Source organism: Schistocerca nitens, chromosome 5 (assembly GCF_023898315.1).
Source record: "Schistocerca nitens isolate TAMUIC-IGC-003100 chromosome 5, iqSchNite1.1, whole genome shotgun sequence".
Lineage (NCBI taxonomy): Eukaryota > Metazoa > Arthropoda > Insecta > Orthoptera > Acrididae > Schistocerca > Schistocerca nitens.
In genome coordinates this window covers 861,092,181-861,114,444 of record NC_064618.1, presented here as the reverse complement: position 1 = coordinate 861,114,444, position 22,264 = coordinate 861,092,181, and the positions used below count along the sequence as shown (strand labels likewise).

The window sequence follows — 22,264 nt, the reverse complement described above, 5'->3', positions numbered from 1 at the left end:
AAAATTTAATTTTTAACATCAGTTTATCTTTGTTAAAGTATGTTTCAGCACATTCCACATTGTTAATAGTTCACCTTGATGATAGAATGTATAGAATACAATGAATGAATGGATGGATGACTGCCCACAGTAAATGCCTTTATCCTATACCATGTTTACATTAATCTGGATGTAGATCTGTCATGCTCCATTTTGTCATCTTTTTAGCATTGGTTTTATTGTTTGTCATTTATAGATGAATGCTATACTTCATGTCTCTCTCTGGTAATTTTATGGTATTTTAATACCACATCATATAGTGCCATGTGGCATACTGTGAGCAGCTTTCCTGCCATATATTACTGGCTTACAGTGTCTCGACTGCTCTCTGACTGAACTTTAGTGAGATTACTTCCTAAAAGTACACTGAAGTGAGGAAATACATTTATATACTTAAAAAGCTCTCAAGTGTCGTCCAAATGGTGCAGTATTTTGGCAAGCTGACTTGTTACCAATTTTGCACTTTTTTATATATTTTGAATCTCATATTGAAGAACTTTTATAAATCATTCAGTAATAGTGAATTATTTGTCTCTTTGTTACAGGTACCATCCTTAGTGCGTTCATTACCTGACTTGTTTACTGCTGAGCTGCTTCTCAAGTTATACGATCTCAACACAGCAGCAGGACGAAAGGCAGCAGCACGAGATATTTGTTTGTTACGCAATATGTCCCTAAGACATAGCACGTTCAAAGACATGATGCAAGGATGACAGTAACACATTTTAGGCGATGCGTTAAGAAATCGACTGGAGATACATGCAAAATCAAATGGAGTGTAAATAACCATTGTTATTACTTTTTCAAGAATTTCTTAGAATATGCAGTCCCATACTGTTGCAAGTACCTGTGTTTTTTTTTGTGTGTGTGTGGCTTAGGCATTGTAAATATTCTTTTTGTCCAATCTTTATCATTGGAAATAAGACATTACGATGTAAATTTGTAACAAAAACAAGCATGGGATGTCCCATGTTGAGAAAGTAAGTCAGCATTGCTGAAATAAAAAACGAAAAAGAAGAAATAAATGTGGTAACAGAATGAATAAACAGTGCTCTTATTGACAGCAGTTGATGCTCCATATGCAATCCAGAAAAAAATTAACAACAGATGTAAACTACACTTCAAACATAAGAATCATTGAAACTTCCTGTCAGATTAAAACTGTGTGCCAGACCAAAACCCAAGGTAAGAATCATTCTTCAGAAATTTTTAGTTTCATGGACTGATTTTACATAAAGTTTTGCAGTGTTTAATGCGCAGTTGAGTAAGCCACTGTACTACCATTTCTAATTAGTTGACAAGAAAGTTGAGAGGGGGCATAATCTCAATTTCTTGGGGCAAAGCAGCTTTTTTATGGATTAATCAGCAATGAGGAGCAATTATTCTTGTGGAAAAAGTCATGTTATTTTGGTAGTAACAATCTCTTTTTTGTATTTATTCATTTTCAGATAGATTTATTCATTTTCAGATAAAAAAAAATATTCTCAGTGAGTGGTGGCAGGAGAACACCCATATAAAGGGAATTAAATCTACAAGCTTTTGGAGCCAGTGTCTCATTCTTCTGGCAGACAGGTTGAAGGAGAAGGGAAAGGGGTGAAGGAAAGGAATGGGTGAGGTTTAGGAAATGATGAGTGTGGAAGAGTCACCTAGACCATGGGCCAGAGGAAACTTACCAGATGGGGTGAGAAGGAAAGACTGATTGTTGGAGGCTACAGATATTGAGATAATTATACATTTTGTTGGAGTGACTTATTCTAATAAAAAACTCAATGTAGTGTGTGCATGTCACGTAGTACTTGTACTTTAGTTACAAGTATTTAACTTTAAAAAAGTCAAATTAAAATTCTAAATGCACTAAGGTCACTGAGATCTACGAATAGAATCTTTAAATAATAAGCAAAATATTATGTGTTCAAATCTAGTCACTACTTATATTTTAAATAAAAATAATCAACTATGGCAGTATATGGATTCATCCTAATTCTGCCCATAGCCATAGCCATAGCCATAGCCATATCCATAGCCGGGGACCCTCTTCCCTTTCAGCTTGGAAACTACCCCTAAAGATGGAAGAATCAGTGATCATCAACAGCATGAGGATCATGAGACACATGATGTGTATCCAAAGGAAATATGGCCTGTGATTAAAATTGTCATTATGATCTCACCATTGGCAAAAAAAATTCTGATTATTTTCCCATTCAGATGATGGTCGACCATGGGGGCAGTTACTACGAAAAAAACACTGAAAGAAATGTGAAACAATAACATTCTGTAAGTTGGAGTATGTAATGCTGAGTCTCAATGCTGAAAAATGGAAATGCAAAGGCTTATATAGATAAGATCTATCAAGATCTGTCATTACATAAGATTTGTTATGAATAGGAAGGTAGGGCATCAAAAGAGCATTGATAAGATTATCCTCTTCATAGCAGAAGCAAGCCATTACCGACATCAATAGTTAAGGTATACATACCAACATTACAAGCAGAAGATGAAAAGTGTGTTGTGGGGGGGGGGGGGGGGGGTTGAGAGAGAAGGCTGGGGCTGGAGAGGGAGAGAGAGTATGAGGGCATTAAATTTGTAAAGAATGGTCAGAACTTAAATATCATGGTGGATAGGAATATTATTGTAGGGGAAGGACCAGAAGACAGTTGCGGGAGAATACAGGCTTGGTAGCAGGAGTGAGAGAGGGGAGACTTTCCCAAAGGTGTCAAAGCCTGATAAATATGATAAATATCACACAATGAGCTTATAACAGCACATGCTTTCAAATTACTGATAGGAGCAGTACACGGCAGAACTGAAAAGAAAATTGGGGATCTCTTACATGGCAACCAGTTTGGTTATAAGTAAGTTAAAAGGTACCGGAGGGGCAGGTGTGATATTGCACTTGATAATGGAGGCAAGTTTTAAGAAAAATCGAGGAAGACTCATAGGATTTGTTTACCTTGAAAATGTGGACAGTGTAAAATGCTTAAAGATGTTTGAAATTCTGAGAAAATATGGGTAAGCTATTGGAAATGTGGGTAATGTGCAATATGTAAAAGAACTGAGAGGGAACAATAAGAGTGGGAGACCAAGATAAAGTGCTCGGATTAAAAAGGGTGTAAGACAGGCATATAGTCTTTCATTCGTACTGTTCAATCTATATATCAAAGAAGCAACTACGGATATGAATGGAATGTTCAAGAGTGAGACTAAAATTCAGGGTGAAAGGATGTCAGCGTGGTAAGATTCGCTGATGACATCACTATCATCAGTGAAAGTGAAGAAGAATTACAGGACCTGTTAAATGGAATGAACAGTACAATCAGGACAGAATATTGACGAGGAATACACCAAAGAAAGGTCAAAGCAATGGATAGTAGCAGAAATGACATCAACAGTAAACGTAACATCAAAATTGGGAACTGGCAAGTAGATGAAGTGCAGGAATAATGCAACTTTGAAAGCAAAATAACACGTGATGGACGAGGGAAGGATGACATAAAGAGCAGAGTAGCATAGTCGGAGAGGGAATTCCTGGCCAAGAGAAGTCTGATGGTATCAAAAAGCAGCCTTAATCTGAAGTAGAAATTTCTGAGAATGTATGTTCGGAGCACAGCATTGTATGGTAGTGAATCGTGGACTGTGAGACAACCAGAAAGGAAGAGAATCAAAGCATTTGAGATGTTGTGCTACAGAAGGATTTGAAAATTAGATGGACTCATAAAATAAAGAATTAGGAGGTTCTCAACAGAACCGGCAAAGAAAGGAAAATACGGAAAACACTCACTAGAAGAAGGGACAGAATGACAGAACATGCATTAAGGCATCAGGGAATAACTTCCGTGGTACTAAGCCTGTAGAGGAAGATAGATATTGGAATACAGCCAACAATTAATTGAGGACATAGGGTCTAGTACTACTCTGAGATGAAAAGATTGGCACAGGAGAGGAAGTCATGGCAGGCCACATAAAACCTCTCAGAAGACTGATGTGCACGCTCGCGCGCGCACACACACACACACACACACACACACACACACACACACACACACACACACAGGGCCTCGTTGTCATCTCCCAGTGCACAGAGGCCCAACTACAGTGAGTACTAGTGTGACCTGTGCAACTTTCCAGTCTTTTGATATGGATCTTTTGTCTGCTGAGCAGCTGTGTATGATGCCTAAATTTGGAGATATTTCATTAGCATACTCTGAAAGAAATATAATACTTCACTAAGTGACAACAGATGCAAAAACATACAAAAGTTAAGGAAATGTGGAAGCTGAAGGAGCCAGTGGCTCCTTCTGGCAGAAGGGTTGAAGAGGAAAGAAGAGATGACAGAAAAGGACTGGCAAAGCTTGGGAAATGGGGAGAATTATGGAAAAGTCACCCATGTCCCTGGGTCAGGGAAGACCTACTGGACTGTCTGGCTTGTAAATCTCCCGTGACTTGGGGTTCTGGGCAACTTTTCTGTAATTCTCCCCATTTCCTAAACCTCACCAATCTTTTTCCTTCAGCCCTATTCATTCTCTTTCGACCCTTCTGCCAGAATAATCATCTTCGAATTTCTGTGCTTGCTAAGAAAGTTGAAGAGGAATTCTGCCGTATGCAAGACATCTTTGTAGTCTTCTTCTTCTTCCTTCTTCTTCTTCTTCTTTTTTTTTTTTTTTTTTTCCCCCACCCAGACATGTTTTCATTACCCCCTCCCCCCTCAACAAGTTGTTGAAAGTCCCCTGCAGATTGAGCCATGCTGTCTCTATAAGCGTCTGTAATTGTGAAAGTGTTGCCAGTGCAGGATTTTGTGCACAAACTGACCTTTCAGTTATGTCCTGCAATTGTTTGATGGCATTCATGTCGGCCAATCTGAGTGGTCAAATCATTCATATGAACTGTCCAGAATGTTCTTCAAACCAGGTGTCATCCATAAAAATTCCATCATTGTTTGGGAACATGAAGACCATGAATGGCTGCAAATGGTCTCCAAGTAGCCAAACATATCCATATCATTCAGATGGACCAGAGGACCCAGTCCATTCCATGGAAACACAGCCCCACCATTATGGAGCCACCACCAGCTTGCACAGATCCTTGTTGAAAACTTGGGTCCATGGTTTCATGGGGTCTGTGTGCCACAGTCGAACTCTTAACATCATCTCATATCTACTGAAATTGGGACTTATCTGACCAGGTCACAGTTTTCCAGTTGTCCAGGGTACAACAGATATGACCACGAGCCAAGGAGATGCGCTGTAGATGATGTTGTGCTCTCGTGTCAGTTGTCTATCACCATAGCCCATTAACATCAAGTTTCACCGCACCGTCCTAACGGATACATTTGTCATACATCCCACATTGATTTTTGTGGTTATTTCACACAGTGTTCCTTATCCGTTAGCACTGACAACTCTACACTAACTCTGCTGCTCTCAGTTGTTAAGTGAAGGGCGACAGTCACAGAGTTCGTGGTGAGAGGTTATGCCTGAAATTTGGTATTCTCGGCACACTGTTGACACTGTGGAATATTGAATTCCCTAACGATTTCTGAAACGGAACATCCCATGTGCCTAGCTCCAATACCTTTCTGCATTCAGAGTCTGTTAATTCCTGTCACGCAGCTGTAATCACGTCAGAAACCTTTTCACATGAATTGCCTGAATCAAAATGACAGCTCCGCTAACGAACTGCCCTTTTATACACTGGGTATGTGATACTTCATCATCTGTATATGTGCATATCACTGTCCTATGACTTTTGTCACCTCAGTGTATATTTTACAGCTTTATCCCTTGAACTGGCCATGTAAATATTCTGCTCTGCCTCAAGGAAGTGATTATTAAATACGGGGTGTTCAAAAAGTCTCTCCGCAGTGCCATATGATTGTTAGCCACACGTGCCGTATGGTTGTTCGCCTGCCTGGGTTACTTCCCTTCAAGTGGACTCTCCCAACATTCCACTGTTTCGTTTACCTCAATCAGCGTCAGTAGTATTGTTGGTGTGTGTCATTACATGTCGATGTGAACGTTTAAGTTTAGTTCCTTTGTTTGTCTGTTTCATTTTTGTCAGTGTTAAAATGCTACCCATTGAAGAATGTATGTTTTTAGTCGAACAAGTGTTCAAAGCTGGCGGTAAATACACAGCTTCAGTTCGTCAAACATTTAGTTCAGTTTTCCCGGAGACAACACTCCCACATTGCAATACTGTGCGAGATTTGATTAACAAATTTTGAAGTACAGCTTGAGTGGCAGATGCACTGAGAAGTAGTTGTCTTAGCATTTTGTCTGGGGATAAACTAATCGATATTTCCGATAAAATGTCCATGAGTCCAAACAAGTCATTAAGAAAACTCACCAAGGAAATCTATGTTAGTGTTGGAATGGCCCACACAGCTGTAAGGAAAAAAATTAGAACTTTTCCCATAAAAAGTGACAGTCATGCAAGAACTGAAAAATACGGATCATGGCAAGAAAATGCATTATTGTCAATAGTTTGAAAATTTCATTCAACAAAATGGAAGTTTTTCTTGCAATATGCAATCATTCTTTGTTCTGTGTGTGACCTAACCATTTCAAACAATTTCCTTTTCCTTGTATGTAATATTTTGACTCATTTCATCATCTAGAATTTTTATTTGAATTTGTATTAGCACCATACTTTGTTTTCTTGAGAAAGCTGCTATTATTAAAGACTGATAGAAATGTATGTACAAATACATTAAATTAGGAATTTACATTTTCCGCATTCTATGCATCTCTACAGTCCACTTCCTGTAAGGTTGCCTTGAAACTTTCTCTTGTATTTTCATTAATTACGCAAATTTTGCCTCGATACCACTTCATTGTAGTCACTTAAGTTGTTTAGTATAGACAGTCATGCATAATAGTCAGAGAGTATTCACCACTGGATAAACATTTATAGAACTTACTAAGTTTTCACCTACAATATGTTATATATTAGTGTACCCGTTTCCTGTGTGACTCACGTGGGAAAATTTACAACATAACTCATGTTACAAATGTTAAATAACATTTTCCAATCGTTCTTTTTACCTTAATCTTTCAGAAGATTGATATTAAAATCTTCACAGACTGTCATCTGCTTTCTTTTGTCTGCTAGGTGTCATAATAATTGCTCAACTTATACTAAGAAGCCCTGTTGGGATCTATATCCTTTATTGATTGTAAATGACTTTTCCATTAGCAGCAGTTCACAATCCTAGCTGGTTGCACGGCGGCAAAAGCACACTCCCCATTGTTGAGGCCAGGACCCTAACGGAGATGGCAGCAGGGGGCTTGACCTGTGGCGAACGTGGTGTGGCATGGGTTCTGATGTGTGTGGATGCAGTGTCTGGCGTGACACTGTAGTCAACGTGCTGGAGCACACAGGTTCGGCTCGGCTCGCAGCAGAATAACAGCAGTGAATAGGGACCGACCACACAACATCAAACACAAACCAAAAGTAAATGACTGCCTTATGGACCGAACGGTGGGAACAAATCCCACTTCTGACACCAATGTACATGTGCAGGGAGAGGAAAGAGGTTGTTGCATACAGCTTATGGCTATGATGTACAGGACGTCGAACAGTCAGGACTTGTGAGTGGGCATCCAAGGCCATTAAATGAAAGTACAGAAAATTGGGTAAAACAAAGAGACTATATTTCAGTGTACAGTATACAGGGGACATGCCTAGTGAAGAAGTTATCAAGTTTAGGCCAGTCCAGGAGGACAAACAATGAAATAAAATGGCGACAGAAGGGGAGGCAATTCATGTTAAGTTATGTTGGTGGTCAGTCATGGAACGCAGAGCTGGAGGCTCTGCCTCCCAAGAAAGACATTTTTTCTGCTCAAGTTCTGGGTCACGAGAGAGAGAAGCAACTGAGTTCTGCACTGCAGAATCCTCCAGTGTCCATACATATGACTTGTATCCCATGCATGCAATCGGCTAAAAATGATGTGAATTCACTAGCAATTTCAGCAGACGGCTCAAGGCATCTCTTGTCAGGAGCTTTCACTGGACATAACTGCCTCAGTTCTGAAAGGCAGGCAACTCGTGCCATGCAGGCACAGCCGAAGTTGCTCTGGGAGAAAACTTGTAAAGATTTGATTGGGGCCTCTGAAATAAAATTTTTAAACCAAATTCCTAAATACTCCTTGAGTTGCTGCCACCCTGTACTACAGTATTCTCTGACCTATCCTCCATATTGATACTCGGGCTGCCGGATACTGAGCTAGAAATGGCCCCGTCTGTGCCGACTTTGTCAAGGAAGGAGAGAGACAGATCTCGGAATCCGTGCCAAGGGCTCCCACGATAGTTCCCCAATATGATCAGCTGAGTTGGATGCCAGCACAGTTAGTGAGATTTCTGGCCGATCTGGGGCGCAGCTTGGTACTGCCTACGGAGGAATGTGTTGCAGATGGGGACAATGGTTTGGACTGCAAGGTCATCTTAGTCTAGAAAAGTGCCACCTTCACTGATTGTATAGTGATGGGGGTGCTGGTCTTGGTAGGAGCTGGAAGTTGCTTAGGGGGTGGAAGTGGTTCCGCACCCATCATCTCCTGTAGCTGGTCATTGTTGGCCTCCTGTCGATGCCTAACCTGGGGGTAAAGGTTGTAGCTGTAGCAGGCAGGCTATTGGACAGATTTGCCCCTGGTGTGGCTGCATAGATCTTGGCAAGTCATCACCTGTGACCAAGTGGAAAGGGGAGGGCAGGGTTGGGAGGGAGGTGCTATGTCTGCTTGTGGCGAGAGCTAGAGATGGGAAAAACCAACCTGCTAAAACTGATACTGACATTATAGTTCTGAGTAACCGCTATTTTTTGGGTTTGTTTTGGTCTCGGTTATAACAGGTTTTTTCATTAGTTAATAATAACTGGGTAAAAAAAAACCACCTTATCAATTTGGCATAAAGTGCTAAAATTTTTGGTTTCTACAGAAGATTTTTAAAAACGAGTAATGTTTATTTGTAAAATTTTTGTTGCTTTGAAATGCTAGATTATAATAGAAAATAGGAAAAGCAATCAACACGTACAGTTAGAAACTAGCAACAAAAAAATGACATAAGAATGAGTACAGCATAGCAGAGACAGTAACGTATCTGTTGCAATGTGGTAGGGCCTATTAGATGATGTGCAGAGTGTAAGACTTGCCCCCACCTGGTCTAAACCGTAGTTTCTTGCTGTCTTCCTTGAACATCAGTTGGACTGTAGAATGATACCACCCCTAGTTTGGAAGTATTTCATGGAGTGCAGTAGCAGTGAAGGACAGAGCTTAATTTGCTTTAAAAGATTAAAAACGGGAGTTGGCACAACAAACATCCAACATCATATTAGCGGAAACATCTACAATATTCCTGGGAAGAGAAGGTAAATTTGATTGATACATGTATAATTTTATTGATATGCTATAAACTTGGAATAATAACTCGAACCTTAATTTTGTGGTTGCTTCAGGGTGACGCGGGGCTATTTTATTGTAAGTACAGGTTTGGCAGTTCCGGACGGTGTGTTCTATTATGTCATCAATATCAGGACAGTACACTTGTCGCCATGCTATTGCCTTCATTCTGCACGTTCCCCACAGTGCAGTATGGAGAGCTTTAGTCTGTGAGGGCAAAGCTTAAGAGGAGCTACTACGTGGCAGTCAGAATCATCCACAGCTAACAATATGACACCATCATTGACATTAAGCAAAGTGCCTAAATGAAAAAAAAGGTGTGCCATTCCACCTCATTGCCCTTAGGCAAGTGATCTGGCCAACCCCGCTGTACAGCAGGCAACATCAAGAAGAGTAGTCAATCACGGCCTGTTTCTGCCACTACTTTGTGCACTGTAATTGAGAATTAGTTGAGGACATATCACTTATTTGTGTCTAAAGCAAAACACAGTGCTTCATGTCTGTCATACTCGGGATTTGCACCACATGCCAAGAGGGAAAGTGTGTCTGCATTTGAGCGCTGCTTGGTGAGCTTCTAATGAATCTCATACATATAGTCACTCAGGAACAATGGCCACCATTGCGGCCGCTGCACCAGCTATCAGAAGTTTCAAATTATAATTAAATAGGGAAGAAGGGGCTTGTAGTTGATGATCAGGTGACACTTTGTACTATAGAGATGCAAGTGAAACTTCTTGAGGATGTATATGATAGCCAGTGTTTCTGTCTCGATTTGCAAAAACAATCCTATGTTACGCATTTAATGTTTTAAACATGGTGGGCCTCTCTGGGCCATCAGTGTATTTGTGGGACAGCACAACACTAATGCCACAATCTGACACATGTCACAAGTGTTAAGCATTTGCTCAGACAGAGTACTGCTGAACAAGGGGTTCCCCTAATGCAATTTTGAAATTGCAAGAGAGCTTTCTGGCATCTTTCTGACCCCAAAAATTTAACAAATTTTTTATGCAACTGACAAAGTGGTTGGGACACCGGGGCCACATTGGGAATAAATCTCACTTAATAATTTATTTTTCCCAGGCATGACTGTGGCAACAGCCTTGCTGCAGTCGTAACATCGGTTCCTGCCAGATCACCGCAGTTAAATGCTGTCGGGCTGGACTAGCACTCGGATTGGTGACCATCCAGTCTGTCGAGTGCTGTTGCCAAGCAGGGCACATGCAGCCACTGTGAGGCACGCTGAGGAACTACTTGACTGAGAAATAGTGGCTCCAGCCTCATAAACTGACATACGGCCAGGAGAGCAGTATGCTGACCGCACACCCCCTCCACATCCGCATCCAGTAACGCCTGTCGGCTGAGGATGACATGGTGGCTGGTCAGTATCATTGGGCCTTCATGGCCTGTTCAGGTGGAGTTGGTTTTCAGGTATGATTGTAGTTCTTGGAGGCTGTTAGGAGACAGTAAGTTAGCGATTGCATCCACATGATTCCACGTGGATGTAATCCCTTCTTTACCTATATATGTCCCTGGTACTTTGCACTTGGCTCAAAGAAATAATATTTATCGAGATGACAATGCAGAACATGGACCTGGAGCTGCTCAAACAACACCTGTAGATTATGCAGGTACTGCTCCTGCATGATCCTGGTAATTAGAAAGTCATCTAAATAAGTAACATAGTTATGAATGCTTTGGATGAGTTGCTAAGGGTATCCCTGAAATATCACTGGAGTGCTTGTGAACCCAAATGGCAACCTGTTATAATGATACATGCTGAATGGTGTGTTAGTCATCTACATGTACATGATTACTCTGCAATTCACATTTAAGTGCTTGGCAGAGTGTTCATCGAGCCACAATCATACTATCTCTGTACAATTCCACTCCCGAACAGCGCGCGGGAAAAACGAACACCTTTCTGTACGAGCTTTGATTTCTCTTATTTTATTTTGATGATCATTCCTACCTAAATTTTCGCATTCGGAAGAGAAAGTTGGTGACTGAAATTTCATAAATAGATCTCATTGCGACAAAAAACGTCTTTGCTTTAATGACTTCCATGCCAACTCGCCTATCATATCTGCCACACTCTCTCCTCTATTACGTGATAATACAAAATGAGCTGCCCTTTTTTGCACCCTTTCGATGTCCTCCGTCAATCCCACCTGGTAAGGATCCCACACCGTGCAGCAATATTCTAACAGAGGACGAACAAGTGTAGTGTAAGCTGTCTCTTTAGTGGACTTGTTGCATCTTCTAAGTGTCCTGCCAATGAAACACAACCTTTGGCTCACCTTCCTCACAATATTATCTATGTGGTCTTTCCAACTGAAGTTGTTCGTAATTTTAACACCCAGGTACTTGGTTGAATTGACAGCCTTGAGAATTGTACTATTTATCGAGTAATCGAATTCCAACGGATTTCTTTTGGAACTCATGTGGATCACCTCACACTTTTCGTTATTTAGCATCAACTGCCACCTGCCACACCATACAGCAATCTTTTCTAAATCGCTTTGCAACTGATACTGGTCTGTGGATGACCTTACTAGACGGTAAATTACAGCATCATCTGCGAACAACCTAAGAGAACTGCTCAAATTGTCACCCAGGTCATTATATAGATCAGGAACAGCAGAGGTCCCAGGACGCTTCCCTGGGGAACACCTGATATCACTTCAGTTTTCCTCGATGATTTGCCATCTATTACTACGAACTGCGACCTTCCTGACAGGAAATCATGAATCCAGTCGCACAACTGAGATGATACCCCATAGGCCCGCAGCTTGATTAGGAGTCGCTTGTGAGGAACGGTGTCAAAAGCTTTCCGGAAATCTAGAAATACGGAATCAACTGGAGATCCCCTGTCGATAGCGGCCATTACTTCATGCGAATAAAGAGCTAGCTGCGTTGAACAAGAACAATTTTTTCTGAAACCATGCTGATTAAATATCAATAGATCGTTCCCTTCGAGGTAACTCATAATGTTTGAATACAGTATATGCTCCAAAACCCTATTGTAAACTGATGTCAATGATATAGGTCTGTAGTTCGATGGATTACTCCTACTACCCTTCTTAAACACTGGTGCGACCTGCGCAATTTTCCAATCTGTAGGTACAGATCTATCGGTGAGCGAGCGGTTGTATATGATTGCTAAGTAGGGAGCTATTGTATCAGCGTAATCTGAAAGTAACCTAATCGGTATACAATCTGGACCTGAAGACTTGTCCGTATCAAGCGATTTGGTTGCTTTGCAACCCCTAAGCTATCTACTTCTAAGAAACTCATGCTAGCAGCTGTTCATGTTTCAAATTCTGGAACATTCCATTCACCTTCCCTGGTGAAGGAATTTCGGAAAACTGCGTTCAATGACTCCGCTTTAGTGGCACAGTCGTCGGTAACAGTACCATCGGCACTGCACTGCGAAGGTATTGACTGCGTCTTACTGCTTGTGTACTTTACATGCAACCAGAATTTCTTCAGATTTCCTACCAAATTTCGAGACAAGGTTTTGTTGTGGAACCTATTAAAGGCATTTCGCATTGAAGTCCTTGCCAAATTTCGTGCGTTTGTAAATTTTAGCCAATCTTCGGGATTTTGCGTTCTTCTGAATTTTGCATGCTTTTTCCGTTGCCTCTGCAACAGCGTTCGGACCTATTTTGTGTACCATGGGGGATCAGTTCCATCTCTTACCAGTTTATGAGGTATGAATCTCTCAATTGCTGTTGCTACTATATCTTTGAATTTGAGCCACATCTCGTCTACATTTGCATAATCAGTTCGGAAGGAATGGAGATTGTCTCTTAGGAAGGCTTCTAGTGACACTTTATCCACATTTTTAAATAAAATTATTTTGCGTTTGTTTCTGGTGGATTTGGAAGAAACGGTATTGAGCCTAGCTACAACGACCTTGTGATCACTAATCCCTGTATCATGCTTGATGCTCTCTATTAGCTCTGGATTGTTTGTGGCTAAGAGGTCAAGTGTGTTTTCGCAACCATTTACAATTCGCGTGGGTTCGTGGACTAACTGCTCAAAATAATTTTTGGAGAAAGCATTTAGGACAATCTCGGAAGATGTTTTCTGCCTACCACCGGTTTTGAACAAGTATTTTTGCCAATATATCGAGGGAGGTTGAAGTCCCCACAAACTATAACCGTATGAGTGGGGTATTTATTTGTTACGAGACTTAAATTTTCTCTGAACTGTTCAGAGGTCTGGGGGTCGGTAGAAGGAGCCAATTATTAACTTAGTTCGGCTGTTAAGTATAACCTCCACCCATACCAATTCGCTCGGAGTATCTACTTCGACTTCACTACAAGATAAACTGCTACTGACAGACACAAACACTCCACCATCAATTCTGCCTAATCTATCTTTCCTGAACACCGCCTGACACTGCGTAAAAATTTCTGCAGAATTTATTTCACGCTTTAGCCAGCTTTCTGTACCTATAACGATTTCAGCTTCTGTGCTTTCTATTAGCGCTTGAATCTCAGGGACTTTCCCAGCACAACTACAACAATTTACAACTACAATTCCGACTGTTCCTTGATCCAAGCACATCCTGTATTTGCCATGCACCCTTTGAGATTGCAGCCCACCCCGTACTTTCCTGAGGCCTTCTTACCTAAAAAATCGCCCAGTCCACGCCACACAGCCTCTGCTACCCGTGTAGCCGCCAGCTAACTGTAGTGAACTCTTGACCTATTCAGCGGAACCCGAAACCCCACCACACTATGGTGCAAGTCAAGGAATCTGCAGCCAACACAGTCACAAAACCGTCTGAGCCTCTGATTCAGACCCTCCGCCTGGCTCTGCACCAAAGGTCCGCAGTCGGTTCTGTCAACGATGCTGCAGATGGTGAGCTCTGCCTTCATCTCATAAGCAAGACCGGCAGCCTTCACCAAATCAGATAGCCGCTGGAATCCAGAGAGAATTTCCTCAGATCCAAAGTGACACATGTCATTAGTTCCGACATGTGCCACCACCTGCAGCTGGCTGCACCCTGTGCTCTTCATGGCATCCGGAAGGACCCTTTCCACATCAGGAATGACTCCACCCGGAATGCACACAGAGTGCATACTGGATTTCTTCCCCTCCTTAGCCGCCATATCCCTAAGGGGCCCCATTACACGCCTAACATTGGAGCTCCCAACTACCAATAAGCCCACCCTCTGCGATTGCCCGGACCTTGAAGGCTGAGAATCATCCTCTGAAACAGGGTAGGTAGCTGCATCTGGCTCAGCCAGAGACAGTACCTGAAACCTGTTTGTCAGACGCACCGGGGAGGCTTTCTGATCAGCCTCCGGAGACGTCGTTTGCTGCCTGTCACGCCTTGGAACGACCTCCCAATCAACCACAGGTGAGGGCTCAGCCCCACTGCGGGCAACAACCGGAGCAACCATAGCGGCAGACCGATCTGGGGACAGACGGGACGAGGTTGACATCCCCGTGATACCCAATTCCGGCCCCCCACAGTGGTGCCCATTGGCAACAGCCTCAAGCTGCGCGACCGAAGTCTGCGCCGCCTGCAGCTGTGAGCGAAGGGATGCCATCTCAGTCCTCATCCGAACACAGCAATCACAGTCCCTGTCCATTCTAATCGATGTTGAACAACAGTTACTGAAACACGAGTCCGTGCCTAGATAACGCAAGGGAAACATGCAAAGAATGTATGAACTAACCTGTACAAATGCCTAACGAATGCGCTACAATCTGCCTGAATTTACAATTACAGAAACTAAAACTCGAAATTACACCTCCTATATGAAACTCACACACAATTTAAGTAAGAATCTACGAAGTAAACACAGAAAAGAAGCTATCTACGTATCTTTCTGCGCTGTCAATGTGCACCAACTGGGAGCTCAGGCCACACTGGTCTCTGAGAGCCTACTAGAGAGACAAGTGCCACTGACGTACCAAAACAAAACAAATGCCTAACGACTGCGCTACAACCTGCCTGAATTTACGATTACAGTAACTAAAACTCGAAATTACACCTCCTATATGAAACTCACATGCAATGTAAGTAAGAATCTACGAAGTAAACACAGAAAAGAAGCTATATACGTATCTTTCTGCGCTTTCGATGTGCACCAACTGGGAGCTCAGGCCAAAAAAAACTGAAAGTAGGCATTAGTGAGATTTATCTCTGAAAAATAATGAGCCTCAGTCAATTTTAACAACAATTCCTCGAGGCTAGGAATTGAATACAGATTGATTGATCATTAATGTTAAGACTTAAAATCACCACGAATTATAAGTGACCAATTTGGCTTCAAACTGCAACCATGGGTGTTGCCCACTTGCTAGATGATACTGGGGATATTACTCTCATACTTTTCAAACTATCTAGTTCCACTTTGACTTAATCATGCATGCAAAAGACACTGGATGTGCTCAACAAAACGTATGCATTGCACTGTTTACTTTAAAGGTATATGGGCTCAGAAACGTGTTGCACAACATAATGTAGACTCAAAGAGTTGCTTATATTGTACACATAAGGTTATCAATAGCTTGGACTACAATCTGACCAAGCAATGGGAGCAACTCGCCATTGTATGTCACCACTCTGTGCCTAGCGTACCGCAGCTGTGGGGAGCTGATGCTTCGGTACATATCCACATTAATCTGAGACATGACGCACCTGCGTCCAACTGGAAATCTAATGTTGCTCCACTAATTTCCAGTCGCAACATGAGCTGTTGCATCCTGTCTGTTGCTGCTATGAACACGCTGCTGTTGTTGCACACTAGTCAAGACACACACTTGCTACACGTGCCGGTTTGTGGCAGGCAAAACAGGTTATGTCACAGAAAAGGTAGTGATATTGATGCCATGGGGCACAATCTGGACATATTTGATGGCACAAACTTTTCTGGAACTCTTTGACAACAACAGGGAGAAAACTGTTGTTTGAGTCTCCTCTCACCTTGGGACACACCAACAACGAACACAATACTTCCATTTTTGCATGTTTACCAATATAGTGTAGTGTATCGCTAATTACTGCACCAACTACTGAATCCAGTATGGCTGGATGAATGGGTGCTTAGTAAATCAGTTGATGAAATTGACTGCATGTGATCAGTTGATCACAGAACATATCAGTGACTACTACTACCTCTAAGAAAGAACACACCAGAAGTATCTTGAAATATAGCCAGTGCGCATCCTGTTACTTCATGAGCTTTGGCAAATCTCTGCACACTGCTCTGTGGTGGACCAGATGACTCTAAATCCATCCCATCTCTGACGGGAGTGAGATACGTAATAACCTGATTCCACATATGATAATTATTCCACATATGATGCACCACGCAGCTTACAGGGAAAATTACACATTTCCTAAGCCTTTCAAGTCAGCAGCCCATGCTGCATATGATTGCTTTGTTGCTTAACACGTTTATCAAATTTTACGCTAGTTGCAACTACATGGGCTTGATGACTGTAATAGTTGACCAGCAAACCACAAGCATTATAAAAGCTCCAACCACAGGTATCTGAGAATGGGTGGAGTTGCTGCACCAACTCATAGAATTTATTACCAAAAGACAGTAATAGGATATGCTGATGTTCTGGGTCAGTTATTTGGCCTGCTTTGCAGTGGAGAGTAACACAACATAAATAGGCCTCCTGACTCTCCTTCGCCTCATCAAAGCAAGTGAACGGCAGGAGGGGAGGAGATAAAGCTGCAGCTGCAGACTGTTGTTGCTTTAGTAGTTTTAACAGCAATTTCTGGTGTTGCTGTTGGAATTCCCAGTGCTGTAAATGATACTGCTGCCACAAGTCTAGAAACTCAGTATCTGTGCTTTGCTAGAATAGTTTCATAGTGAGAGAGTCATTGTTGCCACTCTTCTATTGTAGTCTGTGTAGGCAGAACACAGTTTACGATCACTCACACTGGTTGTAATGCAGAGATTAATGGAACAAATAGGCAATTCCTGTGGTTGACATCAGCAGAGTTGAAGGGAACAGCTAGCCAGAAGCAAAGTCCAAAGTATTGTGAAAGTCATTGTAAACATACACGAGGAGTCAAGGGAGCAGCTGAATTAAAACCATAATACAGGCGATCTCAGACACACTACTGATCAATGGTGTGTTATCTACTGCTTCAGTGAGCTAGCAAGACCAACAGGCAAGTGTGGGGCCATGGAATTTACAGGTACTCTTGCATCAGTGGACGGCACCATGTGACATATTTGCAGCTGCAATGGCACCTACATAGGAGCAGGCTGTGGCTGGAGTATGTAGTCCACATATCTCTGACCTATCCTCCATATTGATACTTGGGCTGGCAGCGAATCCAAATTACTGTCAGGCACTAAAACAACTCTTCCTTTCTCCATATTTTCATTACAGAAATGGCATGTTAACTTACAGCCATCTCTGTTTAACATATGGATTCCTGTATTTACATGATGTTCGGACACACGTTACATGACCTCCCTTTTGACATTGTAGATGATGTAAAGATACTAGATATTCATTAACTTTTATTTTTTAGTCCTCTAACATTGTGATACACGACCATAAGTATATTCAGACGATGAGTGAGAAAAAAATAGTAATTAATTATGTGTGTTCCAATAACGAGTTTCAAGAGTGGTAGGGTCAATTAAGTGTAAAGTAATTGAGGCTATTAATTCTATTGTCTGAAATTATGCTGCTCCAAATTATTTGTAGTTGGAAAGTCATCTTACTGGAAATCTCTTTGTAGCACAGATCCGTAAGACAACGCCAGGTAGCTTCCTGCCTATTCTAATATCTCTCAAAGGTGAAATTAGTAAGAAACTTTTATTTTTCATTTTGTTCCTGCATCTGTTAGACTTGACTTTTCCCATGAAGTTGAGAGTCGCGTGTCAGCATTGTTGGTTAAAACATTGTGTTCAGAGCTCAGTTTAATATGGAGTACTGGACGGAATAATTAATATTTTACTTCACAGCATGTTTAGGCTATGTGTCATGCCATTTAGAAGCCAAAATTGGTAAGACAGTGAAAGTAGCCAGCTGACAGCTGGCAACCAAGGGCTGTTGCAACAGTAAATTTTATGACCTAGAACACAGCCAGTTTTTTGGAGAGGAGTGGACATCTGATGGAAAATGTGATGATAACATACCTCATGTCAATAATTTTAATTTTGTTATTGTTCAATCATGATAGCATTGAACCTGACAAGATACTAAAAAAATAAAGTTCTGTAGGCCAACACAATTTGTGGCCTGAATAAAAAGACATATTTTGTGACAACTAGTGTTTGGTGCATTGTAGAGTCATGAATTAATATTGCAAGCATTAGCGAACATTACAGCATGTAGGTTGGCGGTATAGATGATAGTAGTCTGCTGCAATGGTTGTGGGGAAATAGAAGCCTAGCTATCAGAGCAAATGGACATATTGAGTAATGCTCCTACTAGTACTAACCGTGGTCCTTGTATCAAGTCACACTGCTGTTTGCCTAAATGAGCAGCATACATAGTCTCAATTAAACAAAATGAGTAACCAGTTTCCGATACACAGTTCTCAGTATATCAACAAAAAGTGTTCTCATACCTTAAATTTTTTTCTCTGACAAAATCTGTTGCACTTATGTACAATATATGTATTGGTGTACTACTTGAGTCACAGTGACTACATGACAGAAGGTCGCTGCCAACTCTCTGACTCCTCCACCTGCAAACTATGCCATAGTGATCTCGTCCCAGAAGTCCAAAACAATGTTCAATTCACACTGAAATCCTTAAGCCCATCCTAGAAACTCTTCCCTGGAGTCCATCTCCCTCCTCACCCAAACAACCCCCACACACCCAAAATCCACAATCCCACCCCAACTGTGGACATCCCATTGTAGCTTGTCATTGTGCTCCTAGTGAAAGAATTTCCACTCTTGTTGACCCCCACATCCAACTAGTTGCCCAGAACCTAGCCTCTCAGATCAGAAATGCTAACCACATCCTTCGCTGATTCTCCACCATCCCTATCTCTTTACCTCCGGGAGCGCTATTCATCACTGTTGATGCCACCTCTCTATACACTGACATCCCTCTTGCCCATGGCCTTGCTGCTATTGAACACTACCTCTCTCAACATCCTTCAGGCTCCAAATCACCAACCTCATTCCATACACATTTCACCAGTTATGTCCCCACTCAGAAGGGAAAGTATACAAAAAAATCCATAGCATAACCACGGGCACCTGTAGGGCTCCCTTCTAGGCCAATCTGTTTATGGACCATCTAGAGGAAACCTTCCTAGCCTCCCAAAATTTCCAACCCCTAGTCATGTTCAGATACATTGATGGTATCTTCATGATCTGAACTCAGGGCCAAGACACCTCACCTCCATTCCTTCACAACCTCAAACTTCTTCCACCCTCTTCACCTGGTTCTCCTCAACCCAATGTACCACCTTCCTGGACTTTGTCCTCCACCTCTCTGACAACTCCATTGAAAACTCTCTCCATATGAAACCTTCTAATCACAAACACTACCTGCATTTCAACAGTTGCCAACCCTTCCACACCAAATCCCCCCCACCTAGTATATTGTACCCACCTATGGAAGATGTATCTGCAATGACAATAACTCCCTTGCCCAGTATGCCGCTGAAGGTCTCATGAAGGCCTTCACAGACAGCTGAAACCCCCTCCCAAACCTTGTACATAAACAGATTTCTAGTGTCATATTCTCACATGCCCCTAATCCTCCCACCACCCCCAAGAATCTGTTGAAAAGGAGCACCCCCCTCATCACCCAATATTACCCTGGACTGAAACAATTAAACCATAGTCTTTGTCGTGGCTTTGATTATCTCTTATCATGCCCTTCAGTGATGGACATCCTACCCAAGATCCTTCCCACACCTCCTAAAGTGGTGTTCCATCACCAACCCAACCTTGGCAATATCCTAGTCCATCCCTATGCCCCTTCCACTCCCAACCCTTTGCCACTCACCCAGACTTCCTACTCCAGTCTCCCTACCCTATCAGAGACCAGGCCACCTGTGAAAGCAGCCATATCACATGCCAACTCTACAGCAAACGCTACACAGCTTTTTATGTCGGTATGACTGTCAAACAGTTGTCTACCAAGATGAATGGCCACTGCCAAACTGTTGCAAAGAATGAACTTGCTTACCCATTTGCACAACATAAAGCTGATAATAACAGTGGTTGTTCCCCAATCCGAAGTTCCGGATCCTTCCTTCCACCACTAGCTTAGCTGCATTGGCTCATTCAATTTTTTTGCATCCTTGCCTACTGGCACGATCCACCTCCATTTCATTGCCAGGTGGCACCTTGCTGGCCCCTTAGTACAATCTTTGCTTGTAGTTCCTTGGTTAGCTTGTTGACCACATTGGCAATTAGTCATAGTCAGGGCGAGATAGGGATAGTGGCACATGTGACATACAGTGCACTGTGCACAGAGGTTATGGGCGCACGATTGTCTAAGCGGCCAGTCATCGTTAAAGTCATGTTGGTCTGCAATATTTGGGCCTAGAGTCAATGCAGCCAGTTTACCCTGCATTAAGGAGGCATAGTTGCTGATACAGGTGTTGGAGTGCTGCTCATTTTCTGATACTGTCTGTTCTGTCCTTGCAGGTAAGGTACTCATTACTTGATTGCCGCATGTACTCGGATGTTGAAGTTGCTCTCAGTACTCTGGATTTCCTGTGTTTCTCCATCACTCTGTTTCAAGAATTGAATTTACCTTTATTTGAGTGTCACATTTGTGTTTTAAAATTTCATTTAATTACAACTTGTTCAATGTCTGCTTGTTTGCTATCTGCATCTGAAATTAATTTTCAAACAATGGAAAAGCCAGGATGGAATGTAACAATATTATGTAAAAGAAAGTTGCCACTCACTATATAGTGGAGATGCTGAGTTGCAGATAGGCACAACAAAAATACTGTTAGAAAGGAAGCTTCAGCCCATAAGGCCTTCGTGAAAAACGGCTACAGTTGCTATAGTGGAGATGCTGAGTTGCAGATAGGCACAACAAAAATACTGTTAGAAAGGAAGCTTCAGCCCATAAGGCCTTCGTGAAAAACGGCTACAGTTGCCTGAGACTGCATTCGTGTGTGAGAGTTGTATTTGCCTGTGTGTGTGTGTGTGTGTGTGTGTGTGTGTGTGTGTGTGTTTTGTCTATTTTTGACCAAGGCCTTATGGGCCAAAAGCTTTATTTGTGACATTCTTTTTGTTGTGCCTGTCTGTGACTCAGCATCTCTGCTATATGATGAGTGGCAACTTTGCTTTTCATAATATTGAAATTAATTGTCATACTTGATTTGTGAATAAAATTGCCTTTTCCTGCTAGTAGTTACTTTATTTATCCCATAGGCATTTCGCCTTTTCCTTTTCTAGGGCATCATGAGTGGGATCTACAACGTTTTACAAAACAAGTATTGATATGCTTGCTGCGGAGGATAGCCACACAAACAAACTTATAATTGTCATTGTTCTTGGCCGCCATGTGCGTTAGTGACCACTGAGGTCAAAATTTCGTCTGATTTGTATTGGAAGTTATTGCTTCCCCAATTAATATCGCGACTATAAAGTTGCCTAGAGCTGTGGTAAACAAACGCTAGGGCCCAGTGAATCTTAGAGCTTTTGCGTGATTGTGTTCCATAACCCTGGTGAGATTTACCCTTTCGAGAAAATTAATATTTATTGTGTCAGATATGATTACAATTGTAGTTGTTTGAGAGTGCTAGCCCTCGAGACTTGACTGTTACCTTGTAAGCCACTTAAGTTAATGTGACTGAAGCTTGTGTGTGATTATTACATTAAATTGTTATATTTTATTGTAAGATTAACTGGTTA

General features: G+C 41.9%; 1 protein-coding gene across 1 annotated transcript in view; it reads left to right on the top strand.

The window, feature by feature from the left end:
* The window catches only part of LOC126259535 (mediator of RNA polymerase II transcription subunit 24), a 158,052-nt gene extending 156,985 nt beyond the window's left edge, over nt 1–1,067 (top strand). Inside the window, exon 19 of the mRNA XM_049956410.1 lies at nt 585–1,067. Coding sequence (XP_049812367.1) covers nt 585–752 — 168 coding nt within the window. The 3' untranslated portion in view covers nt 753–1,067. The remainder of the gene's footprint in view (nt 1–584) is intronic.
* Nucleotides 1,068–22,264: the final 21,197 nt, after the last annotated feature.